This window comes from Vicia villosa, linkage group LG3, assembly GCF_029867415.1.
Source record: "Vicia villosa cultivar HV-30 ecotype Madison, WI linkage group LG3, Vvil1.0, whole genome shotgun sequence".
Lineage (NCBI taxonomy): Eukaryota > Viridiplantae > Streptophyta > Magnoliopsida > Fabales > Fabaceae > Vicia > Vicia villosa.
In genome coordinates this window covers 186,232,562-186,251,985 of record NC_081182.1, presented here as the reverse complement: position 1 = coordinate 186,251,985, position 19,424 = coordinate 186,232,562, and the positions used below count along the sequence as shown (strand labels likewise).

At 38.5% G+C, this 19,424-nt stretch overlaps 1 protein-coding gene and 1 non-coding gene across 2 annotated transcripts; one reads left to right on the top strand and one right to left on the bottom strand.

Annotated features, from left to right (window-relative positions):
* Positions 1–13,749: 13,749 nt before the first annotated feature.
* Positions 13,750–13,856, bottom strand: LOC131593765 (small nucleolar RNA R71). The gene has a single exon (XR_009281146.1). It is a non-coding gene; the product is annotated as a small nucleolar RNA R71 (small nucleolar RNA).
* A 274-nt stretch (positions 13,857–14,130) lies between these two features.
* LOC131659532 (uncharacterized) lies at positions 14,131–15,632 on the top strand. Its single transcript, XM_058928710.1, has 2 exons — positions 14,131–14,526; positions 14,751–15,632. Exons 1-2 carry the CDS (start codon positions 14,131–14,133, stop codon positions 15,630–15,632), a joined length of 1,278 nt encoding a protein of 425 aa, XP_058784693.1.
* Positions 15,633–19,424: the final 3,792 nt, after the last annotated feature.

Genomic DNA, 19,424 nt, shown 5'->3' with positions numbered 1-19,424 from the left:
TGCTTTGCTACCATGTGGTGAGTGTTTCTGGATCGTTAAGTTGAAGCTTGTGTGGTGTAATACTGTTTTGCCATTAGAGGCCGCTTAAGGTCTTAGGGTTTTAAATTAGGGGTTTTCCGTAGGGATAAAATTAGGGCAAGATCATTGTGTGGTTGGACTCGTATGACTCAGACGAGTGGATTGGAGGTATTGCGAAATATTTTCATGCTCCCATGCTCTAATCGCTATTTTTAGGTTTTTATTGCTACAGACGAGAGCCATAGCTATTTCGTAGCTATTTCACGCTGAAATTTACAGGTCTGGGGGAAGAAGAAGGTAACGTGGCAACTGGCTATTGGTTCATTTAAAAATTCGCGCGCGATCTGTTGATAGCTTTGCATAGTTATCTTATTTTACTGAAGGCGTCTTACAAACACGCAGCATGTGTAGCTGGGTTGGCAGAGAGACGCGTATGGGAGTGGAGGGTCGCAGGTTCGAGCCCTCCCTCCAACATTTATTTTTCTGAAACATTTGTTTCTTGATCCAGTGCATGCACCCTGCGTTAGGATACCATGAACCCCCAGACCAGAACCCTAGGATTCCCATTAACATAGATCCAGCGCCCCAGAAGTTGGCCCCTATACCATGCACCATATGATTAGCCACACAGGATTTAAATCCTAATATACTTAATTTAATTTCTATTATTTATTTTGTTTAATTAAAATATCTTTTAATATATATTATATAATAATTATTTTTTTTATAAATAAATTATTATGTGATATTTATATTAAAAGTTCTAATTCGTTGTTCGCGTCGATTAAATCGATTAATCGTTATGGGCAATGATAATTTTAATTAAAATATCATGTAAATAAATTACAAATCAAATTATATTCGATTAAATGGTTGCAATCATCTTATTGATTGTGATGATTAATCCTCTCTCGTTCCAGATTTAATTTGTTATTATTTGTAATCGAATCAATCGGTTATGAGGGGTAACAATACGAAATAAAATTCACAAAAATAATAAAATACAATAATCCGTTATTAGTGATAATCGAATCAATCGATTTGAATTGGTAATGGTACAAAACCCCTAATCTTTTGACTATGGTGATCAAACCCATTGATCATTGCGGTTAATTGTGCCAAATCAGGGTTGTACGCCCAAACCTTAAAATAATTCTAAAATCCATTCAAACTTCAAATTCAAAAATACAGATGTTTATCTACGATAGGCTATTCAAAGCCTTCAAACCTTCAAATCAAATTTCAAACCTTAAGGGCGTACAACCCGTCCCCCGAACTACGTAGACTCTGATCCTCCCTAAGGAGGTACGTAGGCACTTGGCAACAAGGCGAGTCCCCCTCTTCCAAACTCTAATCATGTTCAAATAATTAGCCTTTAACTCTATTTACTGTCTGTCATCTTTCTTTATGTTTTGCCATAACCCTTATCTTTGCAATGTTAACCTTTAGGAAAGGGTTGAGGGTGCCTAACACCTTCCCTCGACCTGAATATAGTATCTTACCCTGATCTCTATACTGCGTAGGGTTTCCTATTCGCCCTTCAGAATAGGTGGCGACTCTCTAAGTTACAATTTTTAGGCAGGTTGCTACAGCTGGCGACTCTGCTGGGGATAACTATGGTGGTGAATACTATGCTCCTATAGGTCTTAGGTTTTGGCAGGGTTTAGGTTCTGGCGAACTATTTAAGTTTTTGGCAAACTTTTTAGGGTTTGGCTAATTCGCCATTTTTATGGTTTGTGTTTCGTTTTATTTTTATTTATTTCTGCCTAAAATTATTTAATTATATGTGTTTATATATTTGCATTTAATTGCATAAATGTTATATTATATGCACTGTTGTGTTATTATGTTGTGTTAAAACCCTAAGTGTGGGAGTTAACTTTGAGATCAATAGGGGAGTATGAATCGCCTACGAGTCTCATTGATAACTCCACTCGGAGTGGGTTAGGTATTTGGAAAGGTCCGAAACGAAGCTTGACTTTGTGGAGGGCTGGACTGGATACTTAGCTGATCTCTCCGGGAACCTACCCCAAAAATTCGAACCTCATGGATAAAATGAGTTGTTCTAAAATCCGAAGAGACAAAAAGTCTCGGAGGCTACGAACGACCCCATGAGACCTTCTAGAACCCCCTATAAAAAGGTTGGCTCCCAAGAGCCGCTACGTCGAACCTATGAACTTATGTGATTGTGTGCTATATGTATATATATGTGTTGATCATTATTTTTATTATTTCTTTTTCATTCATCATTTATCATGAGCATTCTTGCATCATATTTTATTCAAATAAAAGGGAAAGAAAAAATATCATACATATCATGCATGGCATGCACATCATTTTCATGGCATTAAGAGAAGATTTCCCTTCTATCTCCAGAGCAAGGAACCATTGGGAAGGATAATCTAACATCCCGCCCATATTATCAAACAAGGTTTCAGCAGAAGAAGTCAATGGATCAACTTGAACAGAATCAAGCCGCCCTTCGTGAGGAAGTGGATCAACTAAAGGTTAGCGTGGAAGAGGTTAAAGGAGGTATGGCTCAGATGCTAGAATTCATGAAGGCCCTCCTAGACAAACAAGACAAAGCAAAAGAGGTTCAGTCTGGGGATACCCTGGTTCAGGATGAGATCCCTAATGACGAAAACCCGCTGCTAGGGTTTGTTTCAGGCTTTGGCCCAGCTAAGGACAAATCTCAGGCCCGATCTGTCAGGAGAGCTATCCAATTCCAAGAGAAAGGAGAGACCTCCCAAGAAGGATTTGTCCCCACTCCACAAACGAAAGGGACAACCCGCACCGTTCGCATTCCTGCTAGCAATGTCCCTAGGGATGAAGAGTACCTGGATCTACAGTACGGAGTGCAAGAGGTGGACAATACAGACCAAGCACCTCAAACACAATAGTCTATTCCTAACTCTGGGGAAGACTCCAAGGACAGTGAGCAAATCAAGGCGCTAGAAGAGAGACTAAAAGTGGTAGAAGGATACGATGTCTTCGACGTGGATACCTTCGAAATGAGCTTGGTCTCAGACTTGACTATCCCTCGCAAATTCAAGATTCCCGACTTCGAGAAATACAAAGGACTCACATGTCCGAGGAATCACTTGCGCATGTATGTGCGAAAAATGGCTGCCTACGCCCACGATCCAAAGCTAATGATACATTTCTTTCAAGAAAGCTTAAGCGGAGCGTCTATTGACTGGTACATGCAATTAGAGAAGTCTTCTGTCCGAAGCTGGAATGATCTGGCCAACACCTTCTTAAAGCATTACAAGTACAACCTGGACATGGCACCCAACCGGATGCAATTACAAAATATGTCACAGAAGAAGGGTGAATCATTCAAGGAGTATGCCCAAAGGTGGAGGGAAATGGCTTCTCGAGTCCAACCTCCCCTAATGGAAAAAGAACTGGTGGACATATTTATGAGCACCTTGCAAGGACCATACTACGACAAGATGGTCGGAAGCATATCTTCAGGGTTCTCGGACTTGGTAGTCATTGGTGAGAGAATTGAAGATGGAATCAAAAATGGGAAGATACAAGGGGCACCCTCAGGTTCCTATCATCCAAAGAAGTCATATGACGAAAAGAAGGAATCCAACACTGTGGGGGCAATCATGGGTAATCAGACCCCAGTATTACAGCAAAGGGATCAGCAAAAGCACCAGGGTGGCCAACGCACCTGGAGGTCCAAGCCAAAACGATCATTCACCCCGTTGTACATGCCACTGTCTCAAGCTTTGCAACGTCTGCTTAGTCAGAACTTGGTAACTCTGCTACCTCCATACTCAGCTCCAGCTAACCCCGCTCCCGGGTACAAGCATCATGCTAGGTGCGCTTATCATTCAGATAGTCCTGGTCATGATACAGAGGATTGTGGTCCATTAAAGCACAAGATCCAAGATTTGATTGAAGAAGGGCTCGTTGAGTTCGAAGATCCTAGCAAGTCTAACACCATAGGTGGCTAGAAGGAGGATTTCTTAGATCATTAGTTTTGTTTCCATTCGCAATTTCTTTCCGTTTGTTTAAACATTAGTCTTATGACATATGCTATGTACTTTTCAAAAATCATTAATGCATTGCTTACGTTTGTCTTGATTCATCCCTAGTGTTCTCACTATATTTAAAACTGCGTTTTTACTTGGTTTTATTTCTTTGTGATATTCAACTCTCGTTAAAGTCGTACACCTTTTGAGGGAGAATGACGAAAACGATACCACAATTTCATACATTATGCTTTTGAACAGACCGTGTTGACGATGTACAGGCATTGTTTCAATTCCTAAATAACGGAGATATAAGGATGTTAATCCCTCGTCAACCCCTTTGAGCCTAAAATAACTAGGAGTTTTCCTTCATATAGAATAAAACCCTTCATACATAACCTGGGATAGGGTAGTTGCTCAGTTAACTTAATTATTCCAAGTTGTTCCTTTGAACATAATCACCGATGGTTCTCCGTCATCATTAAGTCCGGCAGTCAATGTCCGCAAAGAAAAAGAAAGCAATGCAAGGGCCTGCTAAGTCAAAACCTATTAAGGAGACTTAGGCAAAATTGGGGCATCCCGCTGACTGTAGTTTTAAAACAAACAGTTCATGCAAAAGTTAGGGATAACAAAGTCGAAAAGAGGTCACTATGTACCTTCAAAAAAAGGAAAGATATTACAAAAAAAGGAGGATGACTGCCTTTGCAAAATAAACTTCTGGTTTTTGAACCATCAAAAATATCAATATTCCCAAAGTCTTTTTGAAGACTAAATGCATAGTCAACTGAGCATAGGACTGGAGAACATCACGAAGATGGGGATGGGTACAAATAAACTTTGAGCCTCTATCCTTTGTTTCTTTAAACCGTGAACCAGGCCACGTTACAACCCTTAAAAGTCCTAACTGAAGCATGGTTAGTTCGAAAAGCATGCCGTTACCAAAGGTATCCCGACTCCTTAAGGTCTACTATAACTCTTGAGTTGATATCACTTTCTTACAAAAAAAAAAACTTTGTTTTACTCAAAAATGTTTTTTAGCTTTCAAGACAGACATATGCATTTGCATCTTATGAATTTCATTACAAAGTACACCCGTCTATGTAGATTCAGATGTTTAAACATCAAGGGGAAGTTGCATGGGGCATGGCTAACGGCTAAAAATCCTACTGACTGACGAAGTAGCTTTAAAAACTCGTCAAAAGAAGAAACATCCCTTACTCATGACTGGGATGGCTAATGTGTACACATGGCATAACTCGTCATTATCCCATTTACATAGGGCAATCTAATCAGGATCCATAGAATCTCTCAAAGACGCTGAATAGCCCATGGGGCAAGCCCATTACCTGGGGGCACGTTGCAAAGGTCGCTCAGTATCAGATGATGTTAATGCCACTCTCACATCCTTTCCAGGAACCTTTACAGGATACTTCTCAATCTGTCCATATAGTCTTCTTTAAGACATGTTCAAATACTCTTTACCCTTTATGGGAACCTTTTTCAGACAGTCCTTTAAAGACCCACCTTCTTATCCTTTCTATTTTCAAACCCTTTCAGACAGTCTTCTCTAAGACATATTCCTTTCCAAGAACCTTTTCTAGGTAGTCTTCTGTAAGACATCTCTTAACTTTTTCAGTTAGTCATTTTTTAGACATGTTCAAAACTTTTCTTATGCTTCCAAGAACCTTTTCTAGGTAGTCTTCTGTAAGGCATCTCTTAACTTTTTCAGTTAGTCTTTTTTAGACATGTTCAAAACTTCCCTTATGCTTCCAAGAACCTTGTCCAACTTTGTTTAAAGCACAAAGTCTTCTCTAAGACAGTTCACCATCCTTTCTAGGGCGATCTTCTTCAAGATGTTTTTCCTAAGTTTTATTTAAAACCCCACAAACAGTCTTTATCCTCTATAGGAATATTTTTGACCCTCTGCACAAACACATCCCTTTGAGCTTTGTTTAAAGCGCAATCTTGTTTAAGACAATTTCCCATTCTTTCCAAGGACCTCTTCAGGTAATCTTATAAAAGACATCATCTCATTCTGAGTACTCAGCAAATCACTGTCCGTCGGGCGCAACCGAAATGCATGACTCACTCTGAAAAGCATCTGCTTCACATCCAACACTTACAATCAAGAATCCTATTGACTAGGGGCATTCTTTTTCAAGAATTCAAACACTGGGGCAATGCATATCAGGCAAGACATGGTGAAACTCGAGTTCTCTCTAAAGGTTCCTCCTTCAGATTAAAGGGGACGTCTCTCAAAATTTCTGATATTCGGGGAGTCACACTAGTATCATACAAGGAGCATTGTGGCATAATTGATCTTCCCACGCCTATACTATTTACATCCCGCAGTGTGGGATCGGCATACATGCATAATTCTCATTTATTTTGAGAATCTCATTACATGACACATGCATCATGACATTGCATAAAGCTAACACTGCCTTTTCAGGTCACTTCATAATCAAAAGGATGTTATCATCCAATTACAGTGCAAATACGATCGTATTAACGATTCAATCTTAACAGATACAATTCTAATACCTCATTCCAAGTCTTTATTCAAAGACAATCCAGAAGCAATCAAAGAATTTCTTACCTCTCCAGGTAGTCTTGTCCAAGACAATTATCCTAACCTTTCCAAGCAGTCTTATTTAAGGCATATCCTAACCTCTCTAGGTAGTTTTGTTTAAAACGCTTCATGTCCTTTATAGGAACCTTTCCAGGTAGTTTTGTTTAAAACAACTTTTGTCCTTTATAGGAACCTTTCCAGGTAGTTTTGTTTAAAACATCTTTTGTCTTTTATAGGAACCTTTCTAGGTAGTTTTGTTTAAAACATATCGCGCCCTTTATAGGAACCTTTCTAGGTAGTTTTGTTTAAAACGTATCGTACCCTTTATAGGAACCTTTCTAGGTAGTTTTGTTTAAAACGTATCGTACCCTTTATAGGAACCTTTCTAGGTAGTTTTGTTTAAAACATGCCATATCCTTTATAGGAACCTTTATAGGTAGTTTTGTTTAAAACGTATCATGCCCTTTATAGGAACCTTTCTAGGTAGTTTTGTCTAAAGCATGCCATGTCCTTTATAGGAACTTTCCCAGATAGTTTTGTTTAAAACATGTTGTGCCCTCTATAGGAATCTTTCTAGATAGTTTTGTTTAAAACGTATCGTATCCTGTCTAAGAGCCTTCCAGGTGAGTCTTGTGTAAGACGTATCACATCTTTTCCAAATACTTTTATAGGTTAGTCTTGTTTAAAGACGTATCATACCTTTTTAGGTAATCTTTTCAAAACATGTATCCAATCCCTCCTCACCCTCTCTAGGAGCCTTTCTAGGTCAGTCTTGTTTAAGACATATCTAAGTTAACTTTATAGTCTTGTTTAAGGCATATTATATCGTTCCCAATAACCTCTCTAGGATAATCTTGTCTTAAGACGTATCATAACTTTTATAGGCAATCTTGTTTAAGATGTGTCATAACCTGTCTAGGTAAGCTTGTTCAAAACATTCTCATATCATTTCCAGGGACCTTTTTAGGTTAGTCCTCTTTAAGACATTCCATATCCTTTCTATAAAAAAACCTTTTCAGGTGAGTCCTGTTTAAGACGTTTCATATCTTTTTAGGAGCCTTTCTAGGTGAGTCTTATTTAAGACATATCATGCCTTTATAGGTAGCCTTCTTAAAATGCTTATCCAATCTTTTCTAAGACACACTTAGTTCTTTTAAAGAACTCCTCAGTTAGTCTTCTCCAAGACATTCTTCCTAAGCATTATTCGAAACCTAAGCCTCTTCGCATCAATCTGCGATACATCCTATTCAGGAACCTCTTCAGGTAGTCTTATGTAAGACATTGCTTCCTCTCTCCTCAGATACAATCAAATGATCCAGGTCTGAAAAGCATATGCTTTAGACAAGTACCCTTCCAGGCAAATAGATGGCATCTATAAGCCCATCTCCAACAGAACTCTTTCCCTACGCAAGCAAATTTCAGGGCATTTCAGTGTCCAATCATCTTCTACCTCTTCAGGTTCAAGAAGATTGAACAGGGGCAGCTGTCATACCCCAAAATTTGCCTCCCATATTCAGTTCCAAAGATCACTCACTCAAAGGTCCAGATGATCCATAGTCAACTGGTTTGACCTAAAAAGTCAACCATCATCAGAGCATAGTCAAAGCCTCCCAATTTTGGTCAGCATCTAGTATGTGAAGTACAACCATCATTTGATCAAAGTTTGATCATGATTCCATTAATAGAAACTCAGAGATGAACAAATGCAAAAAGGTTCAAATTAGGGTTTCTTAGGAGAAAGTCAACCCAACTTTGACTGGGCATAACTTCCACATGGAACATCAAAAATTCCCCACTCAAAGCCTATTTTGAAGGAAATTGGATTCTCTACAACTTTGTCTCTCACAAGCCAAGGCTAGAAATGTTTCATTTAGAAGATACAAGGCAAAAGATCACAGGTCATTTTCAGGCATCCTTCAGAAACAGTTTTTTCCCAAAGAGAATATGATCAAGATAAAAGCTTCAAATGAGAAATATGTTCCAAAGTGGCTTGTAAAGGACCTCTTGAGGTTTCTAAAAAGTATTAGAACTCCCTCATAGCTTAAAAAATGAAGGAGATATGCTTGATCAAAGTCAGGTGATTTTTGGAGGCAAAATGTGAAAAAGGAGGGTTCAAATTAAGGAATTTAGCAAATGGGCCTATGGTTTTCTTATGCAAACTTGGTCCACAAGCTATTAATATGCCCAAAATAAGATGCCATGAAATTAAACATATTATTTGAATTTTTAAAATATTTATTTCATTAAAAATTGATTTATTGATTTAAATAAATGAGAAAATCAAATATTTTGCTAGAAAATATATTTTGTTGATTTCAAATCAATGTTAATGACAGAATATATTATCAATTTCGTGGTAATTGGATTAAGGAAGAAAAAATCAATTTTGGGCCAAGAATAGTAGCTTGAGATTCAAGAAACAAAATCAAATTTTCAAACATGGAAAGATTTGATTCAAAGACCTTGGGCATGATTTCTTAACCTAATTTTGTCCTCCTATAAGTACTAAACACGAGCCATAGGATTAGGAGAGAAAATTCTGGGCAGAGGCACACCTTCAAGAACAAAAAAAAATTCACCAAGAACTCGATTTCGGTTTTGGGGAATTTGGAACTTTCAGGGAGATTTGAGGATTGCAAAAGATTCGTGGGATCATTCTGAAGCTGTTTGGATCATAGCATAGCATCAACAACCCCAGAAATTCTCCATAAGAGCCCAGGTATGTCGCACTGAAATTCACTTCGATTAGGCTAATCCTTGCATTTTTATGTGAAATTGTTTGTATGTTATGCTTTGCTACCATGTGGTGAGTGTTTCTGGATCGTTAAGTTGAAGCTTGTGTGGTGTAATACTGTTTTGCCATTAGAGGCCGCTTAAGGTCTTAGGGTTTTAAATTAGGGGTTTTCCGTAGGGATAAAATTAGGGCAAGATCATTGTGTGGTTGGACTCGTATGACTCAGACGAGTGGATTGGAGGTATTGCGAAATATTTTCATGCTCCCATGCTCTAATCGCTATTTTTAGGTTTTTATTGCTACAGACGAGAGCCATAGCTATTTCGTAGCTATTTCACGCTGAAATTTACAGGTCTGGGGGAAGAAGAAGGTAACGTGGCAACTGGCTATTGGTTCATTTAAAAATTCGCGCGCGATCTGTTGATAGCTTTGCATAGTTATCTTATTTTACTGAAGGCGTCTTACAAACACGCAGCATGTGTAGCTGGGTTGGCAGAGAGACGCGTATGGGAGTGGAGGGTCGCAGGTTCGAGCCCTCCCTCCAACATTTATTTTTCTGAAACATTTGTTTCTTGATCCAGTGCATGCACCCTGCGTTAGGATACCATGAACCCCCAGACCAGAACCCTAGGATTCCCATTAACATAGATCCAGCGCCCCAGAAGTTGGCCCCTATACCATGCACCATATGATTAGCCACACAGGATTTAAATCCTAATATACTTAATTTAATTTCTATTATTTATTTTGTTTAATTAAAATATCTTTTAATATATATTATATAATAATTATTTTTTTTTATAAATAAATTATTATGTGATATTTATATTAAAAGTTCTAATTCGTTGTTCGCGTCGATTAAATCGATTAATCGTTATGGGCAATGATAATTTTAATTAAAATATCATGTAAATAAATTACAAATCAAATTATATTCGATTAAATGGTTGCAATCATCTTATTGATTGTGATGATTAATCCTCTCTCGTTCCAGATTTAATTTGTTATTATTTGTAATCGAATCAATCGGTTATGAGGGGTAACAATACGAAATAAAATTCACAAAAATAATAAAATACAATAATCCGTTATTAGTGATAATCGAATCAATCGATTTGAATTGGTAATGGTACAAAACCCCTAATCTTTTGACTATGGTGATCAAACCCATTGATCATTGCGGTTAATTGTGCCAAATCAGGGTTGTACGCCCAAACCTTAAAATAATTCTAAAATCCATTCAAACTTCAAATTCAAAAATACAGATGTTTATCTACGATAGGCTATTCAAAGCCTTCAAACCTTCAAATCAAATTTCAAACCTTAAGGGCGTACAACCCGTCCCCCGAACTACGTAGACTCTGATCCTCCCTAAGGAGGTACGTAGGCACTTGGCAACAAGGCGAGTCCCCCTCTTCCAAACTCTAATCATGTTCAAATAATTAGCCTTTAACTCTATTTACTGTCTGTCATCTTTCTTTATGTTTTGCCATAACCCTTATCTTTGCAATGTTAACCTTTAGGAAAGGGTTGAGGGTGCCTAACACCTTCCCTCGACCTGAATATAGTATCTTACCCTGATCTCTATACTGCGTAGGGTTTCCTATTCGCCCTTCAGAATAGGTGGCGACTCTCTAAGTTACAATTTTTAGGCCGGTTGCTACATTGTTGTCGAGGACTGACATTTAGATATTAAAAGCAATGCGATAATTTTTTTTATTTTAAGTATTCTTGTCCATATTTGATGATATATTTTATTACCTTGTTACTTAGTTGTTAGGTTAGATTGCTAAATCTAGTTTATGCGAGGAAAAATCACTAAAGATTAATTATTGTTTGATCTTGAAATCAAAAGAGCAGCTCACAAAAACAAAAACAAAACTAGAAAAAGGAAGCAACTGGCCAAGAGACAAGAACAAATGGAAGAAACTTTTGTTTCAACAACATCTACCAGACCAGAAGGAAACATGGCAAGCAATAACAATCAGACCAACAACGATGGAGGTTGCATGCCATGCCAAAATAGTCCTAGATGACTACCCCACATTTTTAGACCACAAAGAAACACCAGGAGAACTAAAATGAAAACCAGATTACTTAAAATTTATATGTTAATCCTATTGTGGGTTTAGACCACGAGGATCCAAGCACTCATCTCACCAAATTCTATGAACTTTCTAGAAATCTTAGAGAGGCCGAAGAAGAGGAAGAGGCAATATTCATGTGATTATTCCCCCACTCATTGATAGGAAAGGCTAAGGAGTGACACTTAGATCAACCTACACAAGTAATGACTAATTGGAATATAATTGAGGAAAAATTTCTTAATTGTTTTTCTGCACTTCTACTTAACCACACATCTATGGTTAATATGTTGTGGACACTTTATGTTTCAAATTATATTTCACCCACACGCCTCCTAAATACTTGTTATAGAAATTCTCCCCCCCCATCACTGATAAAGAATCTAGGGACTCTGAACCTAGTAAAAATATTCTTTTTCAAAATGTTAATTGATAAAGATCTTTCCATTTTTATTTCTTATTTTACTTTTCCTGTCGCAAAATTTCCATTCCAATAAAATAACTATGTTAATTAAATTTTTCGTTTATAATTTTCTTGTGCTTATTTAAATTCTTCAAATTCTTGAGCCATAACAATTTTTTTTACGAAATTAGATGCCTAACTCGACACATCCGAAAGTACGAAGGTTACTTATTTTTAAGCAAAGTTAGGCACACGAGTAAAAATTGAGACAATATTAATACTGTCTCGACACTCGAGAACTCCTGAGTTTGCAAAGACCGATTTGAGTAATTGTTATACCAAAACCAAACTTTAGTTTTAATTAACCTGAGTAGTTTATTTAGCAGTCGGCACCGTCTTGAACACAAACTACGTAGGAAGTCGATGAATATAAGTGAATGATCCTTATAATTTGTGAAAAAAATATTATAGTAAATGTACCAACTAAGTTAGGTGATCCTTACCCGGTCATTTAGCCCAAAGGTTACAAGACCTAAAATATTATATAAACTCATTGTTGGTTGGTTCGTAAGTTATCTGATACCGAACTTGGTATGGAAAACTAAGGTTCGATCCCCCATGACCCGCAATTGAGTAAATAAAAGGAGTATACCACGTAATTGTGCCAGAACTCCATGGTAAAAGGATCATAGTCACTAACCGACTACTCTACGATGTGCGTGTTAAGATAATGGGCTTAATGTGATTGCGCTCGAATGAAAATGGGTGAACTAAGCGAAAAGGATGAAGTTGAGCTATAATGGCGTGACTCGGATTGGTATGCACATGGGGAGTTGTCTAGTGTCATTGCCGTATTTTTTAGTGTTGAAATTGATCTCATTGTGTTCTAATGAAAGTATTCCGTAACCAAGTATGAGTCGAGTAATTTCATGAGTTTGTATTTAATTCATACTGTCCTACTGTTTTAAATGATTATTTGCTTGAGGACAAGCAAAGGTTCAAGTATAGGGGAGTTTGATAACACGAAAATATAATGTATATTTGATTCGATTAACATAGATTATATCTGCATTTTATATCATTTATATTATTTTATTTCAATATTACGCTGGTATTTCTCACTTTATTTCAGGTATTTAAATTTTCCCGAGTTCGACTAAAAAGAAGAAAAACAAAGTATTTTTCGAGGAATTGTCTGAAGTGAAGGAAAATTAAAAGGCCCGCATTTGGAGCTTCCAAGACTAAAACAAGAAAACAAGAAAACAAGAAAATAAAAAAATAAAAAATATAGTAGAACACGAACAAGTTTTTGGCGCCGTTGCCGGGGACTAATTTAGTCAATATCGTAACTCCGTTGTTGCACTGTATAGACTAAGGCAACGTTTTTCCTTTCTTTGAACGATTGTATGCCAAATACTCGTTTATAAGGAGGGGGTTAATACAACGAATCAACGAAATCGAGCGTTTTGTTAACATAAGACGTCGACTCCACGAACTTCCTGAGGTAGACCCGATTCCAATTCCCGAAGATTTGACTCCCACTCCTGAAGAACCAACTCCAAAACTAGACATAGTTGAACTAGTTAACCGACCGCTTAAGGAGTACGCCGCTCCTTCTCGAGCTGAACCGCACTCGAGTATTGCACCACCCACCATCGAGGCGAACAACTTCGAGCTTAAACCGTCATTGTTGCAAGCCGTGCAACAAAATCAATTTTCTGGAAGCCCAATGGACGATCCAAATCTCTATTTATCCGTGTTCGTGCAATATGGCGACACAGTGAAAGCCAATGGTGTCAATCCCGAAGCTATTAGATTAAGTCTTTTCCCATTCTCTCTAAGAGATAGAGCCTGAGCTTGGCTCCAATCCTTACCTTCGAGTTCCATAACTACATGGGACGAACTGAAAAAAGGTCTTCTTAGCAATATATTTTCCACCTAGTAAAACTGCGATGCTGAGAGGCCAAATCAACGGATTTACTCAAAAAGACAACGAATCACTTTTTGAAGCTTGGGAGAGATACAAGGATATGCTTAGACTCTGCCCACATCATGGACTTGAACCATGGTTAATCATTCACACTTTCTATGGTGGACTTCTCTATAACACCAAGCTATCTCTAGACGCTACCGCTGGTGGTGCATTAATGGACAAACCCTATAATGAAGCTTATCAACTCATTGAGAACATGGTGTAGAATCATTATCAATGGGGAGGAGAACTAGCCTCTGTGGAGAAACCTCAAGCTAAAGGAGGAATGTACGAAGTTAGTGGCATAGACCACGTCAATGCTAAAGTAGACGCCCTGACTCAAAAGATCAAAAATCTATCTATGACTCCCGCAGCCACCGTGGCTGCCATAGCTCCAAATTGCGAGTTATACGGAGTACAAGGACATATTGTTTTTGATTTCCAATTGCTAGATGGAATTCCTCCTGACCAAATGAACTACGCTCAAGGAAACCCGTATTCTAACACCTATAACCCAGGTTGGAAGAATCATCCTAACTTCTCCTATAAGAATAACAATGTGTTATACGCACCTCAAGCACCTCTTGGTTTTCAAAAGCCAAATCAAGCTGCACCTCAAGCCGCTCCTCAAGCACCTTATAAGTCCAACCTAGAGATAATGATGGAAATTTTTGTTGCTACTCAAACACAACAAAATAAGGAGTTTATGAACCAAAATGTACACACCTCTGAATTAGTGAAAGAATTAGCAACCAAAGTAGATGCATTGGCTACACACAATAAGATGCTGGAAACCCAGATTTCTTAAGTAGCCCAACAACAAGCAACAACTGCCGCTCCAGCTGGAGTGTTTCCTGGTCAACCACAACCTAACCCGAAAGGTCATGCTAATGCCATTACATTACGAAGTGGGACTGAATTAGATGGACCAGTAGATCCAAGAATCCTAACTAAACCAGTTAGGAAAATGAAACTGAAAAGGCAAAAAGCAATGATGAATCGAATAAAGCTACTGAGCCAGAAACCGGCGCTAGAGATGAAGCTGATAAGGAAAAACCATACGTACCTCCACCACCATATAAACCACCTATTCCATTTCCTCAAAGATTAGCTAAGTCTAAAACTGAAGGACAATTTAAGAAATTTGTAGAACTTCTGAAGCAATTAAACATAACAATACCTTTCACAGAAGCCATAATACAAATTCCATCTTATGCCAATTTTCTTAAAGAGATACTGTCTAACAAAAAGAAACTTGAGGACAATGAAACAGTGATGCTTACTGCGAAATGTAGCGCTATTATCCAAAACAATATGCCACCTAAGTTGAAAGACCCTGGTAGTTTCGCCATACTTTGTGTAATAGGAAAATTCATCATAGACAAAGCACTCTACGATTTAGGAGTTAGCGTGAGTTTGATGCCCCTCTCAATCTGTGAAAAACTTCAATCAGGCGAACTAATACCAACTAGAATGTCTTTACAATTAGCCAATCGCTCTGTTAAATACCCTGTAGGTATGCTAGAAAACATTCCCGTTAGGATATGTCAATTCTATATTCCCACAGATTTCATCATTATGGATATTCATGAAGACTCAAACATTCCTATCATACTGGGAAGACCTTTCTTAGCCACTGCTGGTGCCATCATCGATGTGAAACGAGGGAAGCTTACCTTCGAAGTCGGAAAAGAGAAGATTGAATTCATTCTTTCTCAATTCCTCAAAGCACCTTCTATAGTTGATACATGCTGTTTTGTTGACATCATCGATGAGTGTGTAAAGGAAATAAAGTCCGAACCACTAGAGGAAACCAAAATCCTAAGAATTCCTATACCGCCTATCCTAGAAGATGATAACTAGCATGGGGAATATCAAGACGATCATCTAAGTGAATGCCTAGCACTGACTCCTGATCCTATACCTGGACCTCAAAAACCCGCCATAGAACTTAAAACATTACCGAGTGATCTAAGGTGCGGATTCCTGGACGAAGAACTTAAATGAACTGTCATAGTTAGTGCCCATTTAGGACGAACGGAAACCGAAAAGTTACTCACTGTCCTTAGAAATTATCCAACTGCTCTAGGGTATAACATCCCAAATCTGAAAGGAATAAGTCCTTCTCTCTGTATGCACCGCATTATGCTCAAAGAAGATTGCAAAACCTCTAGAGAGCATCAGAGACGAATTAATCCCATCATGAGCGATGTTGTTAAAAAGGAAATTCAAAAACTATTAGAAGCCAGAATCATATATCCTATATCCGATAGTAAATGGGTTAGCCCTGTTCATATCGTACCAAAGAAAGGAGGAGTCACCATAATCAATAACGCAAAAGGCAAATCTGTAGCACAACGTACTCAAACTGGATGGAGAATGTGCATCGACTATAGGAAGTTAAACAAAGTCACTCGCAAAGATCATTTCCCTTTACCATTCATAGATCAAATGCTCGAGCGCTTGGCCAAACACTCCCATTTCTGTTATCTAGATGGATACTCTGGATTTTTCCAAATTCCTATCCACCCAGATGACCAAGATAAGACCACATTTACATGCCCTTATGGTACATTCGCTCATAGACGAATGCCTTTCGGACTTTGCAATGCACCCGCAACCTTCTAAAGATGCATGATGGCAATATTTGCCGATTTCCTAGATGGGATGATGGAAGTCTTTATGGACGACTTCTCTGTCTGTGGAGAAAGTTTTGAAGGATGTTTAGCGAACCTTGAATTAGTACTTAAACGATGCGTGAGCGTAAATCTAGTACTCAATTGGGAGAAATGCCATTTCATGGTCTGACAAGGGATTATGCTTGGACACATTGTGTCTGACAAAGGGATTGAAGTGGATAAGGTGAAAATTGAAGTTATAGAAAACCTTCAACCACCTAAAACTGTTCGAGAAATAAGAAGCTTTCTAGGACACGCCGGTTTTTACCGACGTTTCCTCAAAGATTTCTCTAGAATAACCAAGCCATTTACTGAACTGCTGATGAAAGACGCTGAATTCATCTTTGATGACAAATGTTCTGAAGCGATTCATACGCTTAAACAAGCATTACTCTCCGTGCCAATTATGCAACCTCCAGATTGGAGCGAACCATTCGAGATAATGTGCGACGCGAGCGATTATGTTGTAGGTGCCGTCTTAGACATAGAAAAGATAAAAAACTCCATGTTATATACTATACGAGTAGAACCCTAGACGAGGCCCAAATGAATTACGCCATGTCGCACGCTCGCTAAAAATGAACAGAGTCGCCACCAATATATTTATCCCATAAGGGAAAGGAATACCAGGAAACCTAACAAAGGAAGGAGCAGGGTCTTGCGACCAGAGAATCAAGGTACGGGAGGCGGTTACGCGAGGGGAAGGTATTAGCACCCCTCGCGCCCATCGTACTCGATGGTATCCACCTATGTTTGTTTCTATCTAAAGGGTGTGTACTATGTCTACCTATATGTGAATGCATGCAAAAGGAAATACGGGGAAAAGAAGGAATTATTTACAAATGTGCTCGTTCAAGCCCCGCGACTTGATGCCTACGTATCCTTTTCAGGAATCAGAGCGTCGTAGTTCGGCTCCATAGTTTTGTTTGTTTTTGTGTTTTTTAGTTGGGCGGAGTTAACGCTCGCGCTCTTGCATAAGGGGACAGCCTAGGATGCAATAGAGCGGAGATAAAAATGCCCTTAAGAAAGGAGAGAAGAGAGAGAGAGAGAGAGTTTGAGCGTTTCGAGAAAATCTCTAAGGCAAGGGAAACTCGAGTTACTCTTTGGTTTGTGTCTTTTAGAATTTGGGAACTTACGCCCGAATGGAACCCTAAAGCAAGGGAGATCCAAGCACTCGAATGATTCCCTAAAGCAAGGGAGATTCAAGCTTCCATTCCCTTTTTAATGATTTTCACTTTTTTATTAATGTTTTTTAAGTATTTTCTTTGTATTTTTTATGGGGATTTTATTTTGATAGTTATTAGATGTTTTGATGTTGTAAAAGAAAAAGGATGAGAAAGTGGGAACTATTCCTAATTTCTAAATCTATGTTATTCTAGTTCTAATAGAAAGGAACAAAATCTAAACTATTTACGAAAACAATCACAAGCAATTGCATTTTTATCATGTTAGAAACTATTTTGAATTAAAGACTAAAACTATTTATTTATATGGTTTATCAACCAATTAAAACTCAAAGAAAACAACAATTAAAAGTCCAATAAAAGAAAATAGTATTCTAAAAATCTAATTGGGTGGAAAATGTTTTTTGTCATTTTTTATTTAGGAAAAAGAATTATCAAGCAAGAAGCATAAAAAGAAAAATCAATTATTATTATTGTTGTTATTGCGCAAAGGGGGTGTAAAAGCAGTTTTTTTTTAAAAGAACTAAAAACATTTGAAACAGGCACGGGCTCAAAATAAAGGGGGTGGGAGTAGCAGGGCGCACAAGGCCCAACCCATTCAGATGCGTCACAGCATAAGCAAAAAGGGGGTGATGCTCAGAAACGAGGGTGAGGCCCAATGCCTGAAGCCCAACGCATGCACTCTTCAATTCATTTTTTTATTGCATTTCTACTATTCAGGCTTAATTATTATTGCACTATGGTTTTTATCATGTGGTTTTTTGTTATTCAAGCGTGACATAAAAGAGTCAACTTATATCAATTGGTGCATCTAGTTTTAAGTCACTAAAAGACAAATTTAACTCACAGGCCAATCAGAATCCACCACATCAAATTCCAATCATTGGCAAGAGGATAAACGCAGAATATTCTAACAGGCACGGCCAATTACCACATGCCACGTCAAGACTGAGGAAACAAAAGGAAATGGAATGCAGACGCCGGAGCTCCGCTCCGGTCATCTTCTCCGACCACACACATGGCGGAGCAACCATATTTTCCCCAGAAATTCAAAAGAGCTACATCGCTCCACTCGGTTTCACACGGAGATTCCAAATCCGCACTTTGTTTACCTAGATCCTCTCCCTATCATGCAAACAGAGACCAATCACAAAACCCTAACATGCCAAAACCTCCATTAAAAGGCATGCTTCTATCATCAATCACCATGACTTTGCACGCAGAGCATAAAGACGGTAATGAAACGTAATGTAAAACGCATGCCGACACTGACTATCCGTAACAAACAAGAAAAGGCACATATCAATTATATTCATCGCGTAATTCAAACACACAATGGAGCTCCCTCATCACATGATTAACACAAGGAGAAGCGGACGTTTACCTGAAGCGAATCTTGAATCAACCTTCGCAAAACTTCTACCTCCAATGCTTAGCTCTTGAATGCAACAATGGTGATGAACTCCAAGATTTGCTCTGATGATGTGTAGATGATGATGACTCTGACGTCGCGAGGGAAAAGAGCTTCAGATCCTTGGCCTTGAGGATAGCTTCAGAAACGAACATAACCAGTAGGTAACGACGGATGATGGAGGTCGAAGGTGTTGATGGCGATGCGGATCGATGGAGGTTGGCGGTGGCTACGGTGGTGGTTAGAGGCGGAGGAGGATGATGGTTGAAGAGTTTGTTATGGCGGTGAAGGTTTGTTATGGTGGCCGGAAGTGGTTGTTGTGGTGGTGATGAGGTGGTGTGTGGTGGTGGTTAGAGTTTGTTGTGGTGGTTAGATGGTGGTT